This window comes from Teleopsis dalmanni, chromosome 2 (assembly GCF_002237135.1).
Source record: "Teleopsis dalmanni isolate 2A chromosome 2, ASM223713v2, whole genome shotgun sequence".
NCBI lineage: Eukaryota > Metazoa > Arthropoda > Insecta > Diptera > Diopsidae > Teleopsis > Teleopsis dalmanni.
The window spans coordinates 132427348-132451058 of NC_051847.1; the positions used below are offsets into that span (position 1 = coordinate 132427348).

A 23711-nucleotide genomic window follows, 5' to 3' on the forward strand; every position below is an offset into this window, starting at 1 on the left:
GTGCAACACTATTTTAATGATCAACTTGTATCTCACAATTTAGTTCATTTTCCTTTAATACTTGAACAAGACCTAGAAAGAAAACAGAAAAGTGCGTTGTTTAGTAAAAAATTTTAATATAATACCTAATATTAAAAACAGAAACAAGATGTGTTCGAATTAAAGTACAATAAAAACTTTATTTGGGGGGAATTCAATATAAAGAAGCAAACGTCTTTTGTTCAAGAAATGGTAGTAGTTTTGCAAATATGTAAAAAAAGCAACGCAGTTCAGGAAAACAAAGAAATACGAAAATAAAATTAAAAAAAAATTAATATATATGAAAAATCTGCCATAAGTAAAATAACATATTTAAACCAATGGTGACTTTAGTTTTTTAATACGCGCAATTAAATAAGGAAATGAAAAAGAATAAATAAATATATGTAAAGTAAATATTATAAAAGAGAAAAATAAAAATATTGTGTTATGTGTTGACGTTTTCCCTTTTTTCCTTTGTCATTCGACTTGAAAACAACAACAATTAACTTTACCTGCAGATGGTGGTAATAACACAGTGCATTGCAGATAATTTGTTTTTATATAGTAAAATAAACTGAATATTAAACGAGATTTAAATAAGTTTTTTATATTGTTAGGTAAGTGCAATTTATAAAATAATTTCAATTGGCATTTATTTACAACTAACTTGTGTCTAAAATGTATACAATTTTTCACTAATAATTTTGTGTGCCCAGAAAAGATAAAGAAAACTTTATTCTACTTCTGCACTGTTTTTAGACTATACTAATAAATTGTTCTTCAACTATTTTAAAAAGTTAGCAATACTTTGCTTTTCTTTTGTTTTATTTTTATTTCTATATACATAATGATGAATTATTATTTAATATGAATTTTAATTTTTATTAAAACTGAAATATCAGTATTTGGGTATTAAATGGTAACGATACCTAAAATACGGAAGTGGAGAGTCCCTAGCGTAATTGGTTTGAGTTAGTAAATATTGAAGTTAAGAAGTAAAATATTTATAGTTATATGAAATTTAACTAAAATCTTGTTACAGTAAACTATCGGTGATGTAAACAATTTATTTATATAAACTCTGACAGATACAATCGAAAACGCGACGTGTAGGCAAATAAACAATTAAATAGCCACAACTGTTATTTCATATTTGGTGAAGATATTATCGTACAATATAATAAAATGTGAACCAATAATGTGTAAAATTCATAAATGTATTTTTTTAAATGTTGCTATTATACCCTATACGCAATCGTAAATATAAATCGTATTAGGTTTGTCAACAGATTTTGTCGTGGTCAACGCGGGATGTAGGAAATCATAGTAACCATGTACATTTTTTTTTTATCAAAATGAACAAACGAATCCACTTATAATATGTTTTGAACTGTCGAATAAAAATCTGCATAAGGGCGTTAAGTGTTTTCAGAAAAATCAAGTAAATAATTAAATAAAATCGTTTGACTATATAATATTGTATTATTATCATTGTTATGGGATATGGACACTGCGACCGTCGGGTCTATTGTGCCCCCTTCTGGGTTTAGAGTAAGTCTGTAAGCCCTGTTGGGTCAATAAAAAGTAGTATAGAGTAGTATATATACTTTACAGAGTTTTATTGCCTCTACCGTAAAAATATACATTCCCAGGAGCCTATTTTGTATGTGCATTAGCTTGCGCTAAGCATTCTAACAGCAAATGTGTTTCCGACTCCTCATTCTCTTTACAGAAGCTACAGTTTGCGTTCGTATGTATACCCAGTCTTGTAAGGTGGTGTTTTGGTCTACAGTGCCCCGTTAGGATTCCTGTGATGATTCTAAGTTTTTCTTTTGATAGGTTCATACAATCCTGCTATCACTTATTGTTATAGGTACCAGTAAGCGATTTGGATTGTTTTAACTCTGGTATATTATCCCAGTAATCCTTTTTAATCCAGTTCTCCTTTATTTTTATGAGAGAAAGAAGCGTACTATGTCCTAGTCTACAAAAAGATTCCGGCTCCATCATCGGTGTAGCTGCTCCTTTCCTGGCTAGTTTGTCCGCGTATATAATATAGTATCCATATCAAATAACTGCCGATTATATCTCAAATAAATTTAAAAAAACCAGCTAAACAAATAGTTGTTAGTAAATAATTCATGTATCATAGATATATCTACTCAAATGGTACTAAAATGTCGGTAAAGACTAAATTTTTTATTAAAACTAAATTTTTTCTCACTTGTGCTAATATTTTATTTGGGTACTATCATTGTTACCCTTACATTGTTTGAGACTTTCTTTGTATAAAAGATAGCCTTAAACGATGTCTTCAGAAGAACAGCCAAAGACTGTTTCTGGGGCAAGAAGCTCCGCTCTGCCCTGTTATAGACTTAGCCTTATTTTTCTTCGTTTAACTGTTGATGGATTTTTAATTATTAATTGGGACCCCCTTATTATTTCTTTCAAAGACTTTATCAAAATATATACATAACTTATTTTATGTTGTTACTATCTGTTATTTTTATAAAACGCCATTTATATCGAATATAATAACTCACTAACTATTATGAGTACCTCGCCTTTGCATCTTGGTTGTTTTTTTTCTAAAGTTGCTTCTTTCTTTATGCCTATCTTATGTATTAATAATGTAAATAAAATAATTAAGTAAAATTAATAAAATAAAATAAATAGATAAAAATTAATATTAAAATATTAATTAATAATTATATATACTTATTTCTGTATAGTAAATGATTATTTTCATTCCTAAATCTACATTAGGAATATAGGATTAGGTGGTCCATTTATTATATTGAATAAAAAATATAATTTTTTAAAATTCTTAAACTAAGAGACAAAAATATTGAAAAACAATAGGAGTCCATTTAAATTTAAAATACGATCTTCGTTAGCGGAAACTATATATGTGTTTAAATTGGCAAAACGAATACTACAACGTATAAATGTGAACCTATGAAATTTTTATCCTTCCACAATTAAAGGTTTTCTTGACCATTACAACAAATTATAGTTTCTGCAATAATGACTTTTAGCTGTAAAACATTAAAATCCGAAAGTACGAAAGGGTGCCAATTTCGTATATATGGATGAAAAATTAAGTGTAGAGCATTATCTCTAGTTCATTATTTTTTGTTGAGTGTTTTTTGTGATAGTCTAATCGCCATTATTGATTCTCTAATCGAAATGAATGGTTACCCATGACTTCAAGCATCTTCCCCGTATATATTCATATTAATCTTGAATATTAATTAATATTTATATTAATCTTGATTTTAAAAACACTAAGGGCCTTATTGTTTTTTTTAATCATTGGATAAATAATGAAGTTTATAAGACTGCACTTTCGGTCAATTTTTAAGTATTTACTGCGAAGTTGGTTTAGCCATTTGTCTTCAACTGCGGGTTGGATCTCATTTTACCGCTAAATAAGAATGAAACGTTCCTTTTGACCAATACTAGCGTCAGTTTCAGTTTCAGTTATTTCAGTCTCGTTGCAACCTGCTCAAGTTAGAGACACGAGGTCTCTATTAAATATATAGCGCTATCACGCTGTTATCCATCACGAACAAATTTTTTCTTCTCAGTTGTCGAGATACGTTGTCACTTCTTCGAAAGTTATACAAGTTTGAAATTCACGGCAGTGCAATTGGTCTCTACAATATTTCTTCGTGTTTAGTTTTAAAACCATTAATTTTGATTTTTTTTAACTGACAATTATTATAAATTTGTTGTTTTAATCAATATAATTGTCACCCAAAATTTGTTTATAGAATAGGTAAGACGTACTGAAGACCACAATGGAAAACTTGAACTAGCTTTAAAGGAATAATTAAAGAAAATTATTATATTACCACACGTGACGGTGACATTATGAATCCCTTTAACTAATGTATAAGAAAAACAGGCAGAGAAAACAGTTAATAGATTTAAATTTAACCAACTGAATTCATTTAAGACAGAATATGTATTGGGAACAATATTTAAAGACGAAATTGGAAATTAAGAAGATTAGTAGTTAACTGAAGTTAACTATAGACTAATTTCTAGTTTTTTGGTAGGAAAGTGTAAATATTTTATAGAATTATATAATTTTTTTTTTATTCCAATGTGCTTTAACATTTTTCTAGCAGTAGTGTGATGAATTTACAATCTTGCGGTCTCCCACTATCTTGGTGGAGCGTATACCTTTTCTATTAATCAATTCCAAACTTTTTTTAATGAATCGTTTAATTTGTTCGGCTGAGAAAACAAAAGTTTCCTTTAAAACGAAATATATAATATGACTTTTTATCATCTATTTCAAGTTTTAAACTACGTTGATTTTTATGTATTACTCGATTGTTTCTTGTATTTATTACTGTTGTATTTATGCTATTCGTTTCTCGTTCCCTGTGTAAATCCATCCCAAAATGACGTAAATTACAAACGATAATCCGAAGCAGAAAATGATTTTCCGTACGATCTTCTGAAATTCATTTGTCGAGATTTCACCTTGCTCAGCGTTTTAATATCTGGCCATATGTTGTTGTTTCGAAGTTTATATGAATCAACGTCTGTACCTTATTTTAAACAGCTTCAACTAACCACCCGAATTTACTGCATCTTTAAATTCAAAATTGCGTTTAAGGAACTTGCAAAATTATTTTGACATTGGCGTTCTATCAACAAATACCGTAACCTTTCTTTACAGTGAAAAAATAAAATAATGATTTCTATTCTCCATATTTGATAAGACAATAAACAAATATTATTGCGCCAGTTTAAAACCTAACAAAGCTTATTATAATAAATAAAATATAAATAGGGCAATGTCCCTTATCTGTAAAGTTAGGTGCAAAAAAATATATTTATATCCTCTATAAGAAAAAAAAAATAAAACTATGTTTCGACTAAACTAATATATTTAAATATATTTTGATAATTATTTAATGAGTTTAAGGAATTTTAGTTTTTAAAATGATGTCCACATTATTAAGACCAGAACCAATCTGTATTACTAAGTTGTTTAATAAGTTCATAGAGCGGGATCTAGGTATTTATCAATAGTAGAACTACAACTTCAAAGTTATTTTAATGTTACATCTATCATAAGATATTAGAAAAAATTTTTAATAGTAAATAATTACTAAAGTGGTAAAATTTTGAACTAAAATTAATATTGCAATTGGAAAAGACCCATTTTATTGACAAATAAAAATCATTTTGCGTAAATACAAAGCGGTTGCTCATAAAGCTAAAAAAATCAGTGCATGAAAGTATAAACTGTTACAAGAACCACCCTTTTTCGCCAGATTTAGCTCCCTTTTACTCTTACCTTAAACATTTCTTTAGTAAATAAAGATTTTCATCAAACGAAAAGATTATAATTGTCGTTGAAGCGTGTATTACAGACTCCACAGTTAATATATACATTAAAGTTGTAAAAAGTACCTGAAGGTGATCATCGAATATTATCGAAATAATTAAACTTGTCAATAAATTTAAATAAGGTTTCTATTTCATTTTAAATAAAAATAACATTGACGTAATAGCTCTTTAAAAACATTATAATTAAAATAATTTTTAGTCAGTAAAATGAACGAATTTTTAAAAAAATTCATTTAATAGAGAAACTTCATCCTTAACATACTTATCGTCGGAGGTAAATTCGAAGTAGTAAATAAGTAAAGTCAATATTGGATTAATATTTGAAGATATAAGAACCTGTTCAATTTAAAAACGCTTACTGCACATACGAATTTAACATATATTAAAAAAACTAACTATGTTATATATAGAGCAATTAAAATTAATACATTTTATAAAAACATATTTCTATACAAAAGCAATCGATATTGTTCTGCATAAACTAGATCTAAACTAATTACCCTACAAAACAATAATCCTAAGCAATTTACATAAATGTCTATGTCGGCCGTACACACATAACTTGTTGCTCTGTTACGCCATTAACGGCCGTACAGACGCGAAATAGATGAAATTATTCGAAAATAACGCCACATGTAGACGGACTGGACTTATGCTCGTATTTATAATATAATGTCTATTCGTATTCGAAAGTAATGTAAAATGTAAAAAGCAGCGACTGATTACATTCCACTGTTTTTTTTACTATACACACACTTGATATAATGATATTCACGCAAATGTGTAGATGTAAAAATAAAAGTTTAATATTTTTTAAAAGTAACGCAATTAAAAGTAGCAACTACACATAAAATGACAACCAAAGCAATTAACAAAGTTAACAAAAGAAAAAAATTAATAATATTAAGAGATAAGAATTAAAACAAAAACACATATAAAGAATTCATTATACGAACTCCATGCAACTTTTATTTTTATTTATTTACTTTGGCATTAAAGACAAGCAAAAAATCTATTGACCTTGTTTTTATTTATTAATAAATACTTTGACTTTTTGAGGAAGCAAAAGAGAACTATAAAGAAATAGAAGAGTAGAGCAGAGCAGAGCAGCGCAGAGGAGAACATGCTACATATTTAATTAAATTAATTTGAGCTTAATTTATGTATTTTGTAGTGCCTTATGTTTTAGTTCATCGACCAAATAAGTGAGATTAATTAACGTAATTATAGCTGTTCATTTCAAATCCTATATTGCTTTTAACTTCATATATCAATAAATAATGGAGGAACTAACTACACTTTTAATAAATATTAAAAAATTTTAAAGTTGCTATAGCTAATCTATTAAAACAAACTTATTTTAAATTGATAACTAAAATATATAATTTTATTTATATATTTATATCTTCTATGATTGTATCATTTTTATTCTTTTTCCACATAATCATTAGGAGTGACCTGGTACTTCCTCAAACAATTCTTTCCATCACTCTTGCTAGTTTTGCATAAACTGAGAAATATGTAAGAATTTTACAGAATAATAATTTAACATTAGTAATTTAATAAATATAAACCTCTTATATAGTCTTGGTATAGAAATTTTCAATAAAAAATTTTTCGGAATTTTTAAAAGTTTCAATTATTTGAACACATACACTAGGTATATTCTTTTGACATGAATGCTCCAATAGATCAACTTTTGGTGCTTAAGAATAACTTGGCATCACTACTTAAATCATTAGCAGTAAAAAAAACTCAAACTAATTTGCGGTTGAATTTTATGAAAAAGATCTCTTTAATACATTTTGTATGGAATTACAAAAACAGCTACCTTATATGTAAAATGCATTTTATATTTTTGTTTTAAATATATTCAGCAGTTAGTATCAGTTATTCATGATTTTTATATTTATAACGCAAAATTCATAGTTATTAGTGCGTTTTAAAATAAAAAGCAGACTTTTAAAAGTTACATCTGCGCAATAAAATAAAAGGCACATAAAATAATTATTTTTGAGGAATATAATATAAATCAAATTTAATTATAATTTTTAGAGTTTTATTTTAAAATGCGAATGATAATAGTTAAAAGGTGATTTTTATTTTTTTATGATAACTCTTACGGTCCCTGGTTATAAGTTTAAGCAGAATAAATGACTGTAAACAACTGGCAAAAGAAATGAGTTTCGAGTAGCTGAATACTTGAATCTAGAAGTGAATTTATGCCAATCACAAATAGTTGTTGTTTATAACATGCCTATAAACATATTAAATGTGTTTGGTTTTATGTATAAAATGTGTAGTAAATACAAGCAAACAAAAGGAGTAAATGCTTGCGCCTAAAAGCTAGTATATTACAAGCGTGTAACAAATCTAAGGCGTATGAAAAACAAATAAAAACTAAGGTATACAAAACACAGCGATAATAAACTCGCGTCTAAAGAGTCATCTTAAAAAGATGATGTGGTTAGATATTAAAAATATAATTTTATTCAACTGAGAAAAAATAGTTTTGTGGGATCTTATATATGATGGAATTATTGAACATACCATATTTATGTTACACTATCATGTACGCGACGTAATACAATTAGTAGTTTTAACATTTTATAATACAAAATATTAGAATAAGTTTCTGCTTATAATTATATCACCCAGCTTTTTTTGTATTCTGTTTATTACATACAATCATTTTTTAACTTTTAACATATAGTTTAGCTTATCTGACATTTTCATTCTAATTCGGGTCAAAGACAGAGGCCTCGCTAAGCAGATCTCGCCGACAGTTAGTTTAGCGACGTCAGTACTCAGCAGGGGTGTTTGTTTCACGAAAATTAGAATACTCTTGACTATTATTATTGTGATTTATTGATTTTCAAGTGATTACGTAAAGAAACTGTTTATTCACCCAGGCATTTGTATCTGACAAACCTTATTAATTATATTTGTATAAATCTGATGTTAATAGGAGAAGTAGTGATAGGATCTTTATACAGATTTGTGTTAGACTCTAAAGCAGTTTTTCTTCATTTCTGTATTTTTTTTAGAGTAAAGTGCTAATGGTAAATGGACCGATTTTCATTCATATGTAACATATTTATTACTATGGAAACATAATGTAAGATTAGTTCTGTCACTTCTCAAATGCATCACGGTGAAATGCTAACGTCAGTTAAGATATCACACATTTAAACTGATGTTTTCAATATTACCGTTTCCAATTCCTAAATCCTCATGACGGCAAAAGCGAATTTGCCGAAATGCGTATAGAAATGTACAAAAAATTAACGCTCGAAATAAAAGTTAATATTCTAAAAAAATTAAACCGACTTTATGTAACGTTTATTGCAATAAAAATAAGCTAATGATATAAAAATCATCACTGCCAATTAGATAGATTCAAGCTTACTACATGTTTTAAGATTTTATGACATATGATATCATTGGTTGACAAAACTCTTGCTGGTCTTATTTCGGAAAAATGGATTTAATTGATAACAGTAATATAGTAATCTTATATAATATTGATCTTAGTCAAAATATTTGTTTATTAAAGAAAAGTACTTTCTTTTAACCTCGATCAAAATATGGTGCATTTAATTCACAACACTACCAATGTCGTCGATATACAATAATAGCCAAATTTCACTTTAATAGAAAACTACTCCAATACTGTATAGTTAGTTCTGCTGGTCAAGTTATCTTTTCCAATGTTAGATTAAAAAAATAAGAAGTGAAAAAACAAGTCTGTACAATGTCTCGTATTATGGCATAGAATGGTACTGGTAAAATTTTCTATTCTTCATTTAATTATACTAAAATAGATTACTTTTAATACTTTTTTATTGTTATTATATAGTCTAGTATCGCTTAAACATTTACTTATAATGAAAATCTCCTGTTACATCTATTAAAGCTCTCTACTTTCATTTATTTACAGTAGGGCCAGAGAAATTTATTGTAAGCCGCAGGTAGAGGAGCTACCATTTTTTAACTGTAATTAAAGCGTAATATTTTTTAAAAATCCTATTAATTAAGTAAATCATTGAACTTTATTTTTATTTCGTTATAATTACAGTACATTAATTACCACAGCATTAGCAACTGTCTGATTTTGACTTTTTAGCGTTTTAAAGGTGCAATAAACTTAGTATAAATTTGTTTTTTTTTTATTTGAATTTTTTGGCTCGAACTAATCTGGGTCTTATTATCACACAAAATCCTATAGCTTTAAACTTCCTACTATATATTTTGCAGTATTTTAACCTTTTTGTTTTTTTGTCATTATCATACATGATTAATATTAAACAAATAAATAGAAGAAATTAATAGAACAAAAACAAAACTTACTGATTAGAATACACTGGCCGATCACCTTATCTACCAACTTTTGTATAATGAAATCTATTATTAGTACAAGTATAGAGAAATTAGGTTAAATACCTTGGGTAAACATGATTCATTAGACTTATTTGCACCATTTATGACATTATTTCTGTTATTTTTATAATTTTGAATATAATTACACATATTTTGAAATAAATATTTATGAAATATTTATGAATTAAAAAAAACCTGTTTTTAAATTATTTAAAATGTGCTACAAAGTTTTAAGAAAAATGTAAATATAATATTAAAAGTATTAAAATAAATATTAAATAACAGGGTTCGTATTTGCTCACTCATGAGCAGCTCAGGCTCATGAGCAAGAGCCAATTCTTATGTGAGCCCAAAATTGGCTCATGAGCGTGAGCCCATAATTGGCTCATATTGAAGAGCTGCTCACCAACGTGAGCCTTCAAGTTGCTTATATTGAAGAGCTGCTCATGAGAACTCACGAACCGAGAGCTCACGAACTCAATTGTTTAATAAAAAGCGATTTATTAGTTTATTTGCTTTATTTATTTTTATAAACGTTAAATGTGAAAATATATAATTTCATATTAAAACAATATAATGAAACAATAATTTGAATTTGAAAAACAAATTTATAAAATTTTTAAGGTTTAAGGTTATTAATATTTAAATCTTTTTTAATGACATGTTTTCACAAAAAAAAAATAATAGCAAAATCTTAAATTGGGCGCATGAGATCTCATGAGCCGCAGCTCATACTCTTGCTCACGAGCATGAGCCCTTTTATAACTTAATGGGATCGCTCGTGAGCGTGAGCCATCGTATGAAAAGAGTTTTTTGCCAGCTCATGAGCCGTGAACAGAATGAGCCGAAATGAGCCGCTCATGAGTACGCAAATACGAACTCTGTTAAATAATACTATTATTTAAAATAATATAAAATATAAATAAATATTTTAATATTAAACAAAAATGTAAAAATAAAACTATTATTATTGTCGCATTTATACAGACTTTACATCGGAAATAAATCCTGAAAACTTCTTCATTAAAAGTTATAATCATCAGCTAGTCAATATTAATCAGAATTTGATTACTATATTACTTAATCTTATTGCCTGTGAACAGCTAATATTAAATTGTGCCAACTATCACACTTATTATTATTCTATCTATCTATGTTTTCCTCATCAATATCATATTTCTTATTTTGAAAATTATTTTGTAGAATAATATTGGTTTGTAGACTATTAATATTATGTACAATACTTTTAGGTTATCTGTAATAACTTAAAAACTTACAAAGAAATAACATATCTGATCTTATTTGATGTTTAATAAATTTGTTTATTGATTTTTATATATGTATGAGTGCATCCTATCTAACTCAACTTGGAGCAACTGTTTGTTTATTGCATCGTCATAATTTTTCAGACTATTTTCGGTATTTTTTTTTACATTAAATTTAATAGATTTAAGTCTATTGAAATGTCTTTGTGTTCAATGTAACGTAAAAAACTTCCACGATTAATATTCAATTAATGTCGTTTATTTTTTTACTTGATAATATACATATGAACTATTTGAGATTAATATATTTATAATTTATTTATGTACTGGATTCATATACAAACTTAAATGCAGTTTTTTTAGATCTTATTTCGTTATGTTATTGCACCATTAACAAACATATTGGTCATAAAAATTGTTAAGTTTTAATGAATATTCAATTGCAAATGTATTACTACTTATTTCAATCAACATGCAAATATGTTTGTTACTAAAAATTAAATGAATTACTATATTTTCAATATTATGAATGCCTTATACATATATAAATGGTGCCATATACATGCATCTTATATAAGGTGTGAACAGGGGTTTTCAAAAATAGTGAGGACATCTATTGGCAATTACATGTCTCAGAAAAGTCAACCACTCCCATAATCACCTGGTTTGACACCCACCAAACTAGAATGGTATGGAAGCAAGTCTTGTAAACGTCGATGATCTACTAGTTTCCTTGACTTGTACTCGGACATTTAATTTGTTTTATATCATTTCTTTAAACTATTGTTTATATACCAATTTATTTTTTTTTCTCTACCTATAATTAATGTGGGTATAATCTACTGTTAGTAGAAGCACTCTCCAGCTAATTTTTAGATCCATTTGTACATTTCTGATCAATATTTTTATATAAGATGCAAATTTTTAAGAAAATAATAATTGTGCGTCAGAAATCAATATATTATATCGCTAAAGAGATCGCTAGAGATCTATGCATATAAGATAATCTGCCTGGTTCTAGTAATTGAAATTCATGGTTTATTTCAATTTAACAGAATTGTCCACTACTGAATAAAATCTAATAAATTGATTCATATATTAAATATGTTTATTTTTGTAATAATTTATAAAGAGGTTTTTTCGAACAGTAGTGAAATACAACAACAAAAATTTTATTTTTTTATATTATTTTAATTAATTGAATTTTTGGCTGACCATACAGCTGTTTCGAGTATTGCCAAATACCTATCATCAGTGGTCTTGGAAATAATTCTTGTATTTAATTATTCGTAAATAATTATTTTTTGAGACTGCAAGTACCAGGAATCGAACTCGGGTCCTGCCAAATGTGAAGCTCAGAATCATCGCACCTTAACCAACTGATCCGAAGCCGTACTTGACTTTTTTGTTCGCATATTTTTCTGGAGTTTTGTTACTATTACTATGAATGTTTTTATTAACAATTTTACTTGCTGTGTTTATATTAGAACGAAATCATAAACCAGCTGTAGAATAATTGAATTAATTAATTAATTATAATTAATTATAATTTTAATGTAATAATTTATTTAATATGGTTAGTCAATATTTGTAAAATACAAATGCAAAAAATAAGATCAATCTAAGACTTTTACCAAAGAATTTTTGTGATACAGATATTTTGTAAAAATTATTATATAATTAATTTTAAAATAAAATTTTATTTGTCATAAAATGATTACTTCAAAGTATTTATGTATTATTATATTATGTTGAGGCTAGTTGAGTCAGTGCACCTGAGCACTTTTACTCTCTATTAACTGCGAGGTTTCTTCAAAACCCCTCTTTGCGCCTTGACTAGATTATTGTTTATCACTTCATCAGAAATAGAAATAGTTATATATTGGTATTTCCTAATAATGGATTTTAAAGTTAATATATACAAAAAAAAAACAAACTACTGTTAATTTGATTTTACTGCGTGTAAGTTTAAAATACCGTATCTAACATTGTTCTATTGATTGAATGTAGCAAGTTTCTACGTTTTTTGAAATTGAGTCGGAAAGGTGAGACTTATTTCTACTCAAGGTTTCAAATTCTAAGAAGTAAATATTACAGGTGCAAATATTACAGGTATTACATTTTTTAATGTCATATAGTTTCTGAAATAAAATCATACCTAACAGCTAAACGTTATTTTCTACTTAAGTAATCACATTTATTCTAAATAAAAATGGCCGCGTATATGGCTGCTACCATTTTGGAATCTCTTGATGAATCATATTTATTCTAAATAAATATGGCCGTGTTTCTGCTGCCATTTTGGAATCTCTTGATGAAATCTTGTTTCTGGAACATAATCATTTCCAACACTCCGTGCCCGAACCCCACTTGATATTAAGTAATGGCCATCACAATGGACCAACAATATTAACAATTATTATTTGTTACTATCACTAACTTTCACATTTCTAGTTATCATACTTGTTTCTACATTTTTTTAATACTATAATTTTTATAATACACTTAAATTTGTATATATAGTGGTATATATGAGTAAGAAAGATTTATTCATTTTGGTTCACATTTTAAAGGTACATCCAAATGAAATTTCTGTATTTGTAATTCGTGGAATGCGTCTTACAAATAACATATCTAAAACGAATTAGCTAGTCACCTGCTTTAAATATAATGCAACCTAAAAGATTATCTACCTATTCAATGTGTTAACAGTTTTTCCGTTATTTTAAATAACTGGTATGTAACTGAGTGTGTTTGGTCATACGTATCTTTTTAAAAGGAAACAATGCAATTCTTCAGCATAAACACATGTCATGAAAGTAGTACTTGTAGTTTGTAAATAACACTTCAAACCTGTAATTCGTGGTGACCATGACACAAAAATATAGCAGCTCGCAGAAATTCTAATAATATGGAGTTCTGACCTTCTATCTGCAACTTTCCATCTGTTTTTGTACACGTATGTGTGTAGCGAAGATAATTAAACAATCTTACGAAATTGAAAGAAATGAAGCAGGTAGTGAATAATTAGTAGACAGTCCGTAGAATCGATCACTTTCCAGGCAACAATCTAACTCAATCGATCACTTACGAATGCCTCTCGCAGAGTTCTAGTGGCAAACAAAGCGACCGCGCATAGCAATTACATATTACGAAGTCCGGTATTAGAACATATGTTCATCAACAAAAATAAAAAACCACGCGTAGATTTTTTCTTTTATTTTTACATTCCATACACACTCGTTGTACTCTGAACACGTGTACAGCTCGTCTCCAACGTTTCGCGGGCGGTATTATCAACGTATTAGACTCGTTGTTTGTTTTCATTTTACTCTTGTGAACTCATAAATACTTTTTATTACAATTTAACTTAATACAAATCGCAGTAAATAAATCTTTTTAGTTTTTCTTTTTTTTAAGTGAAATTAAATGTGAGCGAATATAGACTCTGTAAACGGTGACTAAATCAGTTTAAAATCGTGTTATCAATTGTTTTTACGTGGCTTCATTTTGAGTGCGCAGACGGATTGTAAACAAACTATTATTATTTAAATTTTTGTTGTTTTCTTTTATTTTGCAATTATAATATGCAATCAAAACAGTTTTACAATGTAAGTACTATAAAATAAAATAAAAAATTTTAATTTTTATAATGAATAAATGAATATATTGTGATATGTCTGTCTAGCAAAATTGCATCATTAATAAAAACATAAAATTTATATGTGTATATATAAATAAATTATGTATTTCAAGCCGTAAAGAATTCAAAAAATTTATTTATTGAATTTTGGAAACGGAAACCTTCCATCTTTAAAAAAAACCTAATATACACAAAATTTTAATAAATTTATTTTAACAAACTATGTACGTTTAATATAACACAACGGGCTTACATTAGATCTCCATATTGGTAGCATAGCTATATACGACAAGCTACTAAAAGTTTATATCAACAATTGTCTAATATCCAAATACTACCCTGTTCTTGTAGAAGACAAACTCTACCACTACGAGCAAATATATCATTTTACCAAAGGAGTTAGATACCAAGTTAACACATACAATAGAAGAAAGGTGCTCCGATAACAGTAACCACACATATGTATATATGTGTATATTCTATGAATACCGAAAAAGTTGTAGTGTTGAAGTTATATACAAGATACTGTCTAGGTTTATGAATTTGGCGCTGAAGTGTTATAATAAATATAGGACGACCATTGAATCCACGTTCGAGATTAACTCCAAGTTTACAGCATTTTTAGAATCGTGAAACATATGCAGAAAATGATACCAGATTTTCTGAATGATTCGTTTAGTTATATAAATATTTTAAAATTTTAATTTGAAAGAAATTCACATCATTATTTTCTGTAGTTGCTCACAAAAACAATTCTTCTTTAATATAGAAGTAGAACAAAATAACCTTTTCAAACTGCTTAGTCTAATAAAGCTATAGTGATATACGATATAATAAATCTAAGTACACAGATCTGGGATTCATTAATTCCCACTATTACATTTTTTTACAGTTTTTATAAATTGTTAAAAAATTAATATATGATATAATTTATCTCAATAGCTACGGTCAGTATTTCCAAAGAATCAAATACCACTTTTAATTTGATAGTGAATCTATAATACATCCATACGACCTCATTAATAAATTTTCAAACTATCCAAACTTCATACAAAATTTTAATTCCATACAGGTTTAAATAAAATGTCATATGGCTGACGATTTGCTTAAACATTATTTGTGGATTTTTTATAAATCTATAAATAAATGAAACACAAAATAGCACATAAAAGTGGTTTTCAATGTACATAAAGGTGGTACTTCTTCTTATGCTAAAGTGTTTGGTAATATCAGTCACATCTGCTGAGAGAGATGTCTTTTCATATCAAATGTATAAAGTGCACTTTAATTTAATAACAATTCGTCAAAATTAATTAAATTCAGGAATTTAGTGAGTACACCCTTTTATTATCTTTAACAATAGACGATTAAAAAATTATGTAGCAATTCAGCGGTGAAGTCCTTCGAAGGATCCACTTTACGAACTCAGTGTATTGTAGTCATTAACGGAAAGTTGTGGTGTATTTTGTGTGATTATATAACGAGCCCTTATTGCTCATTTATTAATAAGTTCCCATTCAATTTTTCGTCTAACAGTTCCATTACTGAATAGTATACTCATTTCTTTACTTTATATATCCTCTTAACTTCCATCGAAATATAAAAACCTTTCTCCAGCGCAAAGTCATTTCACAAGTGTCTTTTCATCTACACTTATTTATACTTAATCTTTTCGTCTCTCTAGCTGTTTAGTGTAGATTGTCTACTTTATACAATATTTTTAATTTTAGGTACGGATAAAAATCTTATACTTTATTGAAAATATAAACTTTGAAAAAGTTTTGTGGTTAGATTGTTGAAAATTTGTTTCGGTTTTAATTGTAGCGTCTTCCATTTAAGGAGAATATAAATCTGGTAACCATTAATCCAATACATCGGCTACATGATCAGATGAATTTTATATAACATTCTTACTATTTTTTTATTATATTATGTTGAAGCTGTTTTAAGGTAGTGCATTTAAGCGCTTATAATCTTTTTTAACACGAGGTTTCTTCAAAACCCCTCTCTATTTATTTTATTTATTGTTATTTTGGATTTATGTTCAACTACTTATACGGATAATCAGTTTGTACTGTAGTTTTCAAGGGATAAATTTTTAGCCTAAAGTAAAACCTAAAGATCATCGGATATCCCGTTAATGATTGTTTTTAAATTTAGAGCTCTTACTCCTAACGATAACTTCATATAACTTTTAAGTAGGGCGATTATTATATATCATTTAAGATGTAAAAACTTCTTTATAATATAGTCAGTAAAGCAATCATAAATGTCTCTGTTGATCACCAATAGCTTTATTATTTCCTCTAAAAGTGTTATTAAAAGTGTTAACTCGATAACTCTGTTTCTTGCGGTTTAATTTTATTCTGAAGTTTAAAAAATTCTGTGTTATGAACTGAAGTTTTTGTAATTATTGTAATGTGAAGTTTATTGTAATTTTATGTTATAAATAATATATTTAAATATTATAATGAAATGTAATATTTATTTATTATAAAAATTTATAAACATATATAACTTTTCAATACATATTAAATATTATATTTTGAAATCTTGATTGACGAGCAGGGGCATAGCTACTTTTTTTATACTTTAATTAATTATAATTTAATTATATAATTATAATGCTTTCTTCATTTATTTTCAGATTTCAAATAGATTATAAATTTTGTTAAACAACTGTGCCGTTGTAAATATAGAAACCTTTCGAACTCTTTTCAATAATTAGTGCGAAACTTTACTATCAACCTGAACCTAATTAAATCACTGCCAGACGCACCCACATCTACATGATGCTGTACGTATTTCACGTCGACGTGGGTCGCATGATGAACTTCGACATGACAGTCGCACTGTCATCCGTTGAAAATCTCAAAGATACAATTGAACGACTGCATGGTATACCTGCGGCAAATATTGTCTTGCTGGTTAGTGGTGGTGAGATGCTAACCCAGTCCACACAAGTGTCTTTCTACTCGGCTGGCACAGATACAAATCCAATATACATGTTTCTTACTGGAGAAACAAGATTACCTCCCTCAATAGCGCAGTCTGAACCAGATATAGATTTACGTGAACAAGTCGAGCGTTGTTTAGAGTTACCTGCCGTTTACGAGACGGTAGTAACGCGTGCTCAGCTTGCTCTTCGTATGCATGATATGGCAAGAGATGAAGAACGCCTCTGCGAACGTCTTGTACATGAGCAACACTTGCAACAACAGGGTTGGTCGGCTGTCGTAGCTAATATGGAAGACTTAACTGATGAATTTCGTTTACGTTTTCATAATTTTTGTAAAGCATTCGATCAACATTTAGAGAAACGTAGTCGATACTTTGAACTGTTGCATAATTTCGGTGATGACTTAACAAAATTGGCTAGAATACCAATATTACCGGGTTTAATGCAATTAGCGGAAGAAGATTTTCATGGATTTGATGAATTACTCGATAATGATGAAGTCTTCACACGCTCTAATGAACAGCAACAATCGGTGCTAATAGCAGGTGAAACAATAGCAGCTAAGTCAGCTGATGATACGAATACACAAGATGATGGCAAAGCTAATGAAGATGATAAAAACACATCATCGACTAATAAAAAACTTAAATTAGGCAATGATACAGTTGAAGAAGGTGCAAGTGCTACTTCACAGAATTCAAACAACAGTTCCAGACGTAACAATTTTAATCTTCTGCAGTGGATTACATCCAAAGAAAATCATAACACACTAAAGCTTATGTCAGACGAATGTGAGCAAGGGCTCGGTACTTTTAACGAAAATGTTTATGAAAAGTTGAAATTAGAGGTACAGAATATAATAAAATTAGCTGATCAAGTGGATGTTAAAGAAATTAAAGGCTTAGGAGAACGCCTTTGTAAACTAGAAGAGTTTAAATATAAAGTAAAAGCAATGGTGCAAGATCAAAGAGAACTCTCAACTGCTTTTCAGCAGAATCAGAATCGCGCTATGAATTTACGTGATGCATCTATTTTACCCGATCTCTGTGCTTCACATCAGTCGCAATTACGTGTTATGCTTCAAAACCATCAAAAAATACGGGATCATCGACGTTGCATAGCAAAGGCAAAAGATGAACTAGGTACAAATTTGCACACCCGTCTGAAAAGAATTGTATGGATAGAAAACGGAATGAGCGAATTCGATAATCGTTTACTGTTCTATCATCGGTGTCTGCGCCGTGCAGAGAAACACATACACATTATTGAACAGATTCACCAAGCGCCTTCTATTTATGTTGCGGCCGTTGCAGAGGTAAGTTGAACTTCATTTCCAAATCGAACTTTTTTTTAATAAGAAACTATTGGCTTTTTTAGGTAGTACGTCGTAAAATATTTTCTGGGGAATTTCGTATGTGGGCATCAAAGTTAGCTGAAGATTTTGATACAATACATAGCGAAGAAATAAAACGACGAGAAATGTTTAATGCAAGTTTCGAAGGACACTTTCTCAACATATTATTTCCTGGTATGAGTGATATGCCACCAGCGTTTGCCAACGAACATCCATTGATATTTGATGCGCGCTTGCCCAATATAACCAAATCTGATATAGATATGTTATCGTCTCATTTGCCCGATTTAGCACCACAAATTCAATTACCTGACATGGGACCTGTGATAAATTTTTTCGTTTCACGTTCGGGTGAGCATCAGAAGACACGACTAGAAGAGCTCTTAAGGCAACAGGTTGAGGCAGTGTTGGGAAATGCATCACTAGAGGCAGTAACCGATAAACCAGCGCAGCATCAGCGACTAAGTGAATTACAAAAAGAGGCTGGCTGTGACGAATCAGAAACAGATACTGAAACAGAATTTGAAAAGGTGCTAGCAACTGTGCAAACGGTAGCAACTTCAACGAGTGAGAATCAAAATCCAGAAACAATATCGAAGAGCACTGCAACAGATCATTTAGTAATGCAAAGCGCTGAGACTTTGACAGACGAAAATGAATCTGAAACGCGTGCAGAATTAACGCGTTTGCATGGCATACTAAATACTTTAGCTAAGTTATCAACAGACTGTTTATGCTTAGCACGTGTTAATATTGAAAGTATTCGATCTGACACAGCAACGTATCGTGATAATATACAAGAAAAATTACTTTTACTGAATAATAATTGTACCTTAATGGTAAAACAATGTGAAGCAGAAGAAAAGGAGAAATTAGAGATAAGTGCCGAACGAGAGCGTGAACTGCAACAATTACGGGAAAAGATGCAGCAAAAAGACACTGAATTAGAATTGATGCAGGAGCAAAAAATAGAAGCAAAGGACTTGGAAATAAAATGCGCAACATTAGAAGCACAAGTCGAAGAACTTCAGGATCAACTGAAGTTAGCACAAACAGAAAAAGAAAATGTTATACATGAACATAAAAATGAAATTGAATCATTGCGCTGCCGATTCAAGCTAATGACTTCCATGGATCGGTCACCATCAGACACAAGTCTCGAGAAGTTAGAAAGGCCAGTGTCTGCAATCGATTTTGAACAGAACGTAATAGATTTGGTACAGCACAAAGCTCTAATGGTACAATTACGCACTGAACTCGAATTAGAAAAGGAAAAAGCAATAAGTGCAGCTATAGAAGGAGAGCGTACTATTTGGCAATCAGTGAACTCAGAATCTGTGATGGTTAATGTTGGCATACTTAAAGAGATGATTGCAGATAAAGAACGACAAGTAGAACAGTTGCGTGAAAAGGATCTCTTGTTAACTAAAGAAAACTATCAATTGAAAACACGCATAGAAGCATTAGTCAATGAAGAAGGGAATAGTTGGTTAAAAGAAAAAATTGAATATTTAAATCGTGATAAAACTCGATTAGAAAAAGAACTTAATAAAGAGAAGTCACGTCGTTTAGATATGGAATCTTCAATTGCTGCAGTGCAGAGGTATATAATTGTGTAATTTATATTTCTAAAATAAAATTAACTTATTTTTTGTTTTAATCATAGTACCGATCAAGGATCCTTGCCACGTTCTAAATCGAGCGGTTCTAGTCATAGATACATAGTATTGGACTCCTGTAATAAAGGTGATATTGTATTTATTATATGGAATATGCGTCATGGGCAGTTTGTGGTAGTACAAGAATCGCAATATTTATATTTTGTACACGGTGATAGTTTAGTTGGTTTAAATCTACGTATACCTAACGCACAGACTGATAATTCTGATGATAATGAAAATCGTATACCTGTACCATATTATGCCATTGGGCGTGTAATCGACAAAGAATTTTGTCAAGCCCGAAAGGTAGGAATATTATTTTTAAGCCATTTTGCTAAAATTTAATATATACTTTTCTATTTAATTTATTAGGAGGAAAATAGATATCGGGTTTCAAGAGGCTCAAAATTTTATCGCATCAAAGTGGCTCCATTAACCACAAAACCAGCAACTCGTCGCGAACGTTTGGAAAGTGAGTTTTGTGATTACATTTCTTTAAATTAATATTTAAAAAAAAATTAATATAAAAAAAAGTGCATGAGTGTAAAAAATATTATTTGAGCTATTTAAATATCTTTTCACAACTTGCATGTTAATTTATAGTACTTATTTATTATTATTTCAATTTCAATTTGATGAAATAATCTTAATATATTGTTTATTACTTATTTAAAACTTTGAAATATCGAAAACTAATTCATACAGAATTTTGTGACTCTTAATTATAATTATAATTTTAATGGTGCGGATTTCAGTATATTATTAGTTGTTCAATTGACACTAACAAATTTATTTTTTTATTATTATTAATTATTATTTGCCTATATAATGACAATCTCATTTAATTGTGTTTCACAAACTAACGTCACATAAAACTTAAAAATAATAATTTACTAAACTAAAAACTGTAATATAATACATTACATTACTACAGCTTTTTCGACATCTATAAGTCGTTCTATTTCACAATGTGAATCACAATGTGAACCTTCTGTTGCGGCGCCGGGTCAGCAAGCAGTTAGCAGTACCACAACACAGCAAAATGCTCCCCTCAGCTTTATTGGAGCTGATACAGCATTAACAGCAACAACCGTCATTGGAGATGTGGTGGATGCGATTGTGACTAGTGCTTTTGCCACTGTATCACCAACTATTACAACAGCAAATCCCGTGGATGGTGATGCAGCTACCAGGGATCTTAAAACACGCACCATTAGTGTGACAAGTGTAACAGAAGAAGATGATGAACCAGTCTCTTTGCTGAGCGAACATTGTCGCTATATTAGCGTTAGCGAAGAAGATGAACCTGTAGATTCAACTACAAATCAACAACAACAATCTGTGATAACAGAACAGCCGACGCCTTCAAATAAAATAATGAACTTATTGCTGGCTATTGCTGATACCTACACAAGTACAAGCGCCGCTAGTACTGATACTTCACAAGTTGTTATTGCAACAGCTCCTAGCACTACTGCAGCTATTACAATACCTACCGATATTGCACCAGATACAACTAGTTCACATTCTATACCAACATCTATTGGTACAACTAGTGAAGATTCAGATGAATATCGTTCTTTAGAAGGCAAAGACGATACCGAATATGCAATATTCGAATAGTGAAATCTGTATTTATCTAAAACTATAACAAAAACAACTATAACTGTAACACTAGTGACGTACATAAATTAAATTTATTAAATTAAATTTATGAACCAACAACAACAAATTTATATGCTAATAAATTTATAATTAATTTAACGTATTATCAAATTATCTCAAATTAAGTTACAATATAGAGCAAAATACGAACTAGTTTAAAAAAAATTTTACCGCATAAAATACAATTTATAGCAAGTCAAACACACACAGTCTTACACAATGGAAAATTAAACAAATTTATTATTAAACTCCTTCAACTATGCAGATTTAAAAATAATAATAATAATAGTTTAAACAATTAATCTTTGTTCATAACGAAAGTGAAGGGCACGGCACGTACATACTTTACTCGGCTGTAAAAGTAAAAACACATTTGATGAGTGTATTAATAAATATTTTAAAGAATTTTTAATAAAAATGATTAAATAATTACTTTGTAAAATAGTAGAAAATGGATAAAAATAATTTCTCAGCCTGGAAATAAATTATAAAACATAAGTGAGAGAAAGTTTAACATATTGAAACATTGCAACAAGTAAAGCAAAGCCAATTTATCCATATATAATGATTAACTTTGTAACTGACTATGGACTCAAGATAATTTACATTTGTTTAAAAAATCAAACTAAATTATATTGTATATTAATTATACTAAAACCGTTTTACTCTATGAGAAATTAATGATTTTTAATTATACATTAGTGTTGATGATGGATGTTACATACCACTTATAATAAATTAAAATAAATGTCAAAAAAATATAATAAGATAAAAAAAGAAAAAGATTTGCAAAAATAGGTAAAAATATATTTTCAGATATAGTTTATGATTTTGATTTAAAATGCAAAAAATATTAAAAAATAAATGTATTAGTTTGCAATTATGACTAATAATGGAATCAATAAAGTCTCATCTGTAACCATTTAAATTAAAATTATTATGTTTTCATTTGAAACAAATATTTATTTTAAAAAGTATTGTACTCTGAAAGTCAATTGAAATTTGAGTACAGTACAAAAAAAATGTTTAGGTTTGTATTATAAACTGTTGTTTCGCGGATAAATAAATATATATATAATTATATATTGAAGAAGTTGAAAAAAAAAACCAACGAAGTGTTTGCACAATATAAACATATTTTTATTTGAATTGAAATATTAATTATTAAATTGAACAGTAGAATAGTCAAAATTATTTCAAAATTAAAAAGAAAAAATTTATATTTTCATATAATTAAAATTATTCTCAAATAGCATATAAAATGCTTTAAACTAAAAATATATTTTTATATGGCAGCTCACAACTAAATTTATAAACTGATAAAAAAAACGAAAAAGGTTTGTGAAACAAACTTAAAATGAAAATAATAAAATAGAAAAGATGAAAAAAA

At 28.6% G+C, this 23711-nt stretch overlaps 1 protein-coding gene across 1 annotated transcript; it reads left to right on the forward strand.

The window, feature by feature from the left end:
• The first annotated feature begins 425 nt into the window (after positions 1 to 425).
• LOC119677643 (RB1-inducible coiled-coil protein 1) lies at positions 426 to 23002 on the forward strand. Its single transcript, XM_038089086.1, has 6 exons — positions 426 to 638; positions 17330 to 18956; positions 19019 to 20598; positions 20662 to 20962; positions 21029 to 21128; positions 21591 to 23002. Exons 2-6 carry the CDS (start codon positions 17472 to 17474, stop codon positions 22277 to 22279), a joined length of 4155 nt encoding a protein of 1384 aa, XP_037945014.1. The 5' UTR covers positions 426 to 638; positions 17330 to 17471; the 3' UTR covers positions 22280 to 23002.
• The last annotated feature ends 709 nt before the right edge of the window (positions 23003 to 23711 follow it).

What these genes read in the sequence shown, in the direction of transcription:
- LOC119677643 (XM_038089086.1), top strand. Translation starts at nt 17,472, where the DNA reads ATGATGCTGTACGTATTTCACGTCGACGTGGGTCGCATGATGAACTTC. An exon ending in ATGTTGCGGCCGTTGCAGAG is followed by an intron (nt 18,957 to 19,018) that starts GTAAGTTGAACT and finishes TGGCTTTTTTAG; the next exon opens with GTAGTACGTCGTAAAATATT. An exon ending in AATTTTGTCAAGCCCGAAAG is followed by an intron (nt 20,963 to 21,028) that starts GTAGGAATATTA and finishes TTAATTTATTAG; the next exon opens with GAGGAAAATAGATATCGGGT.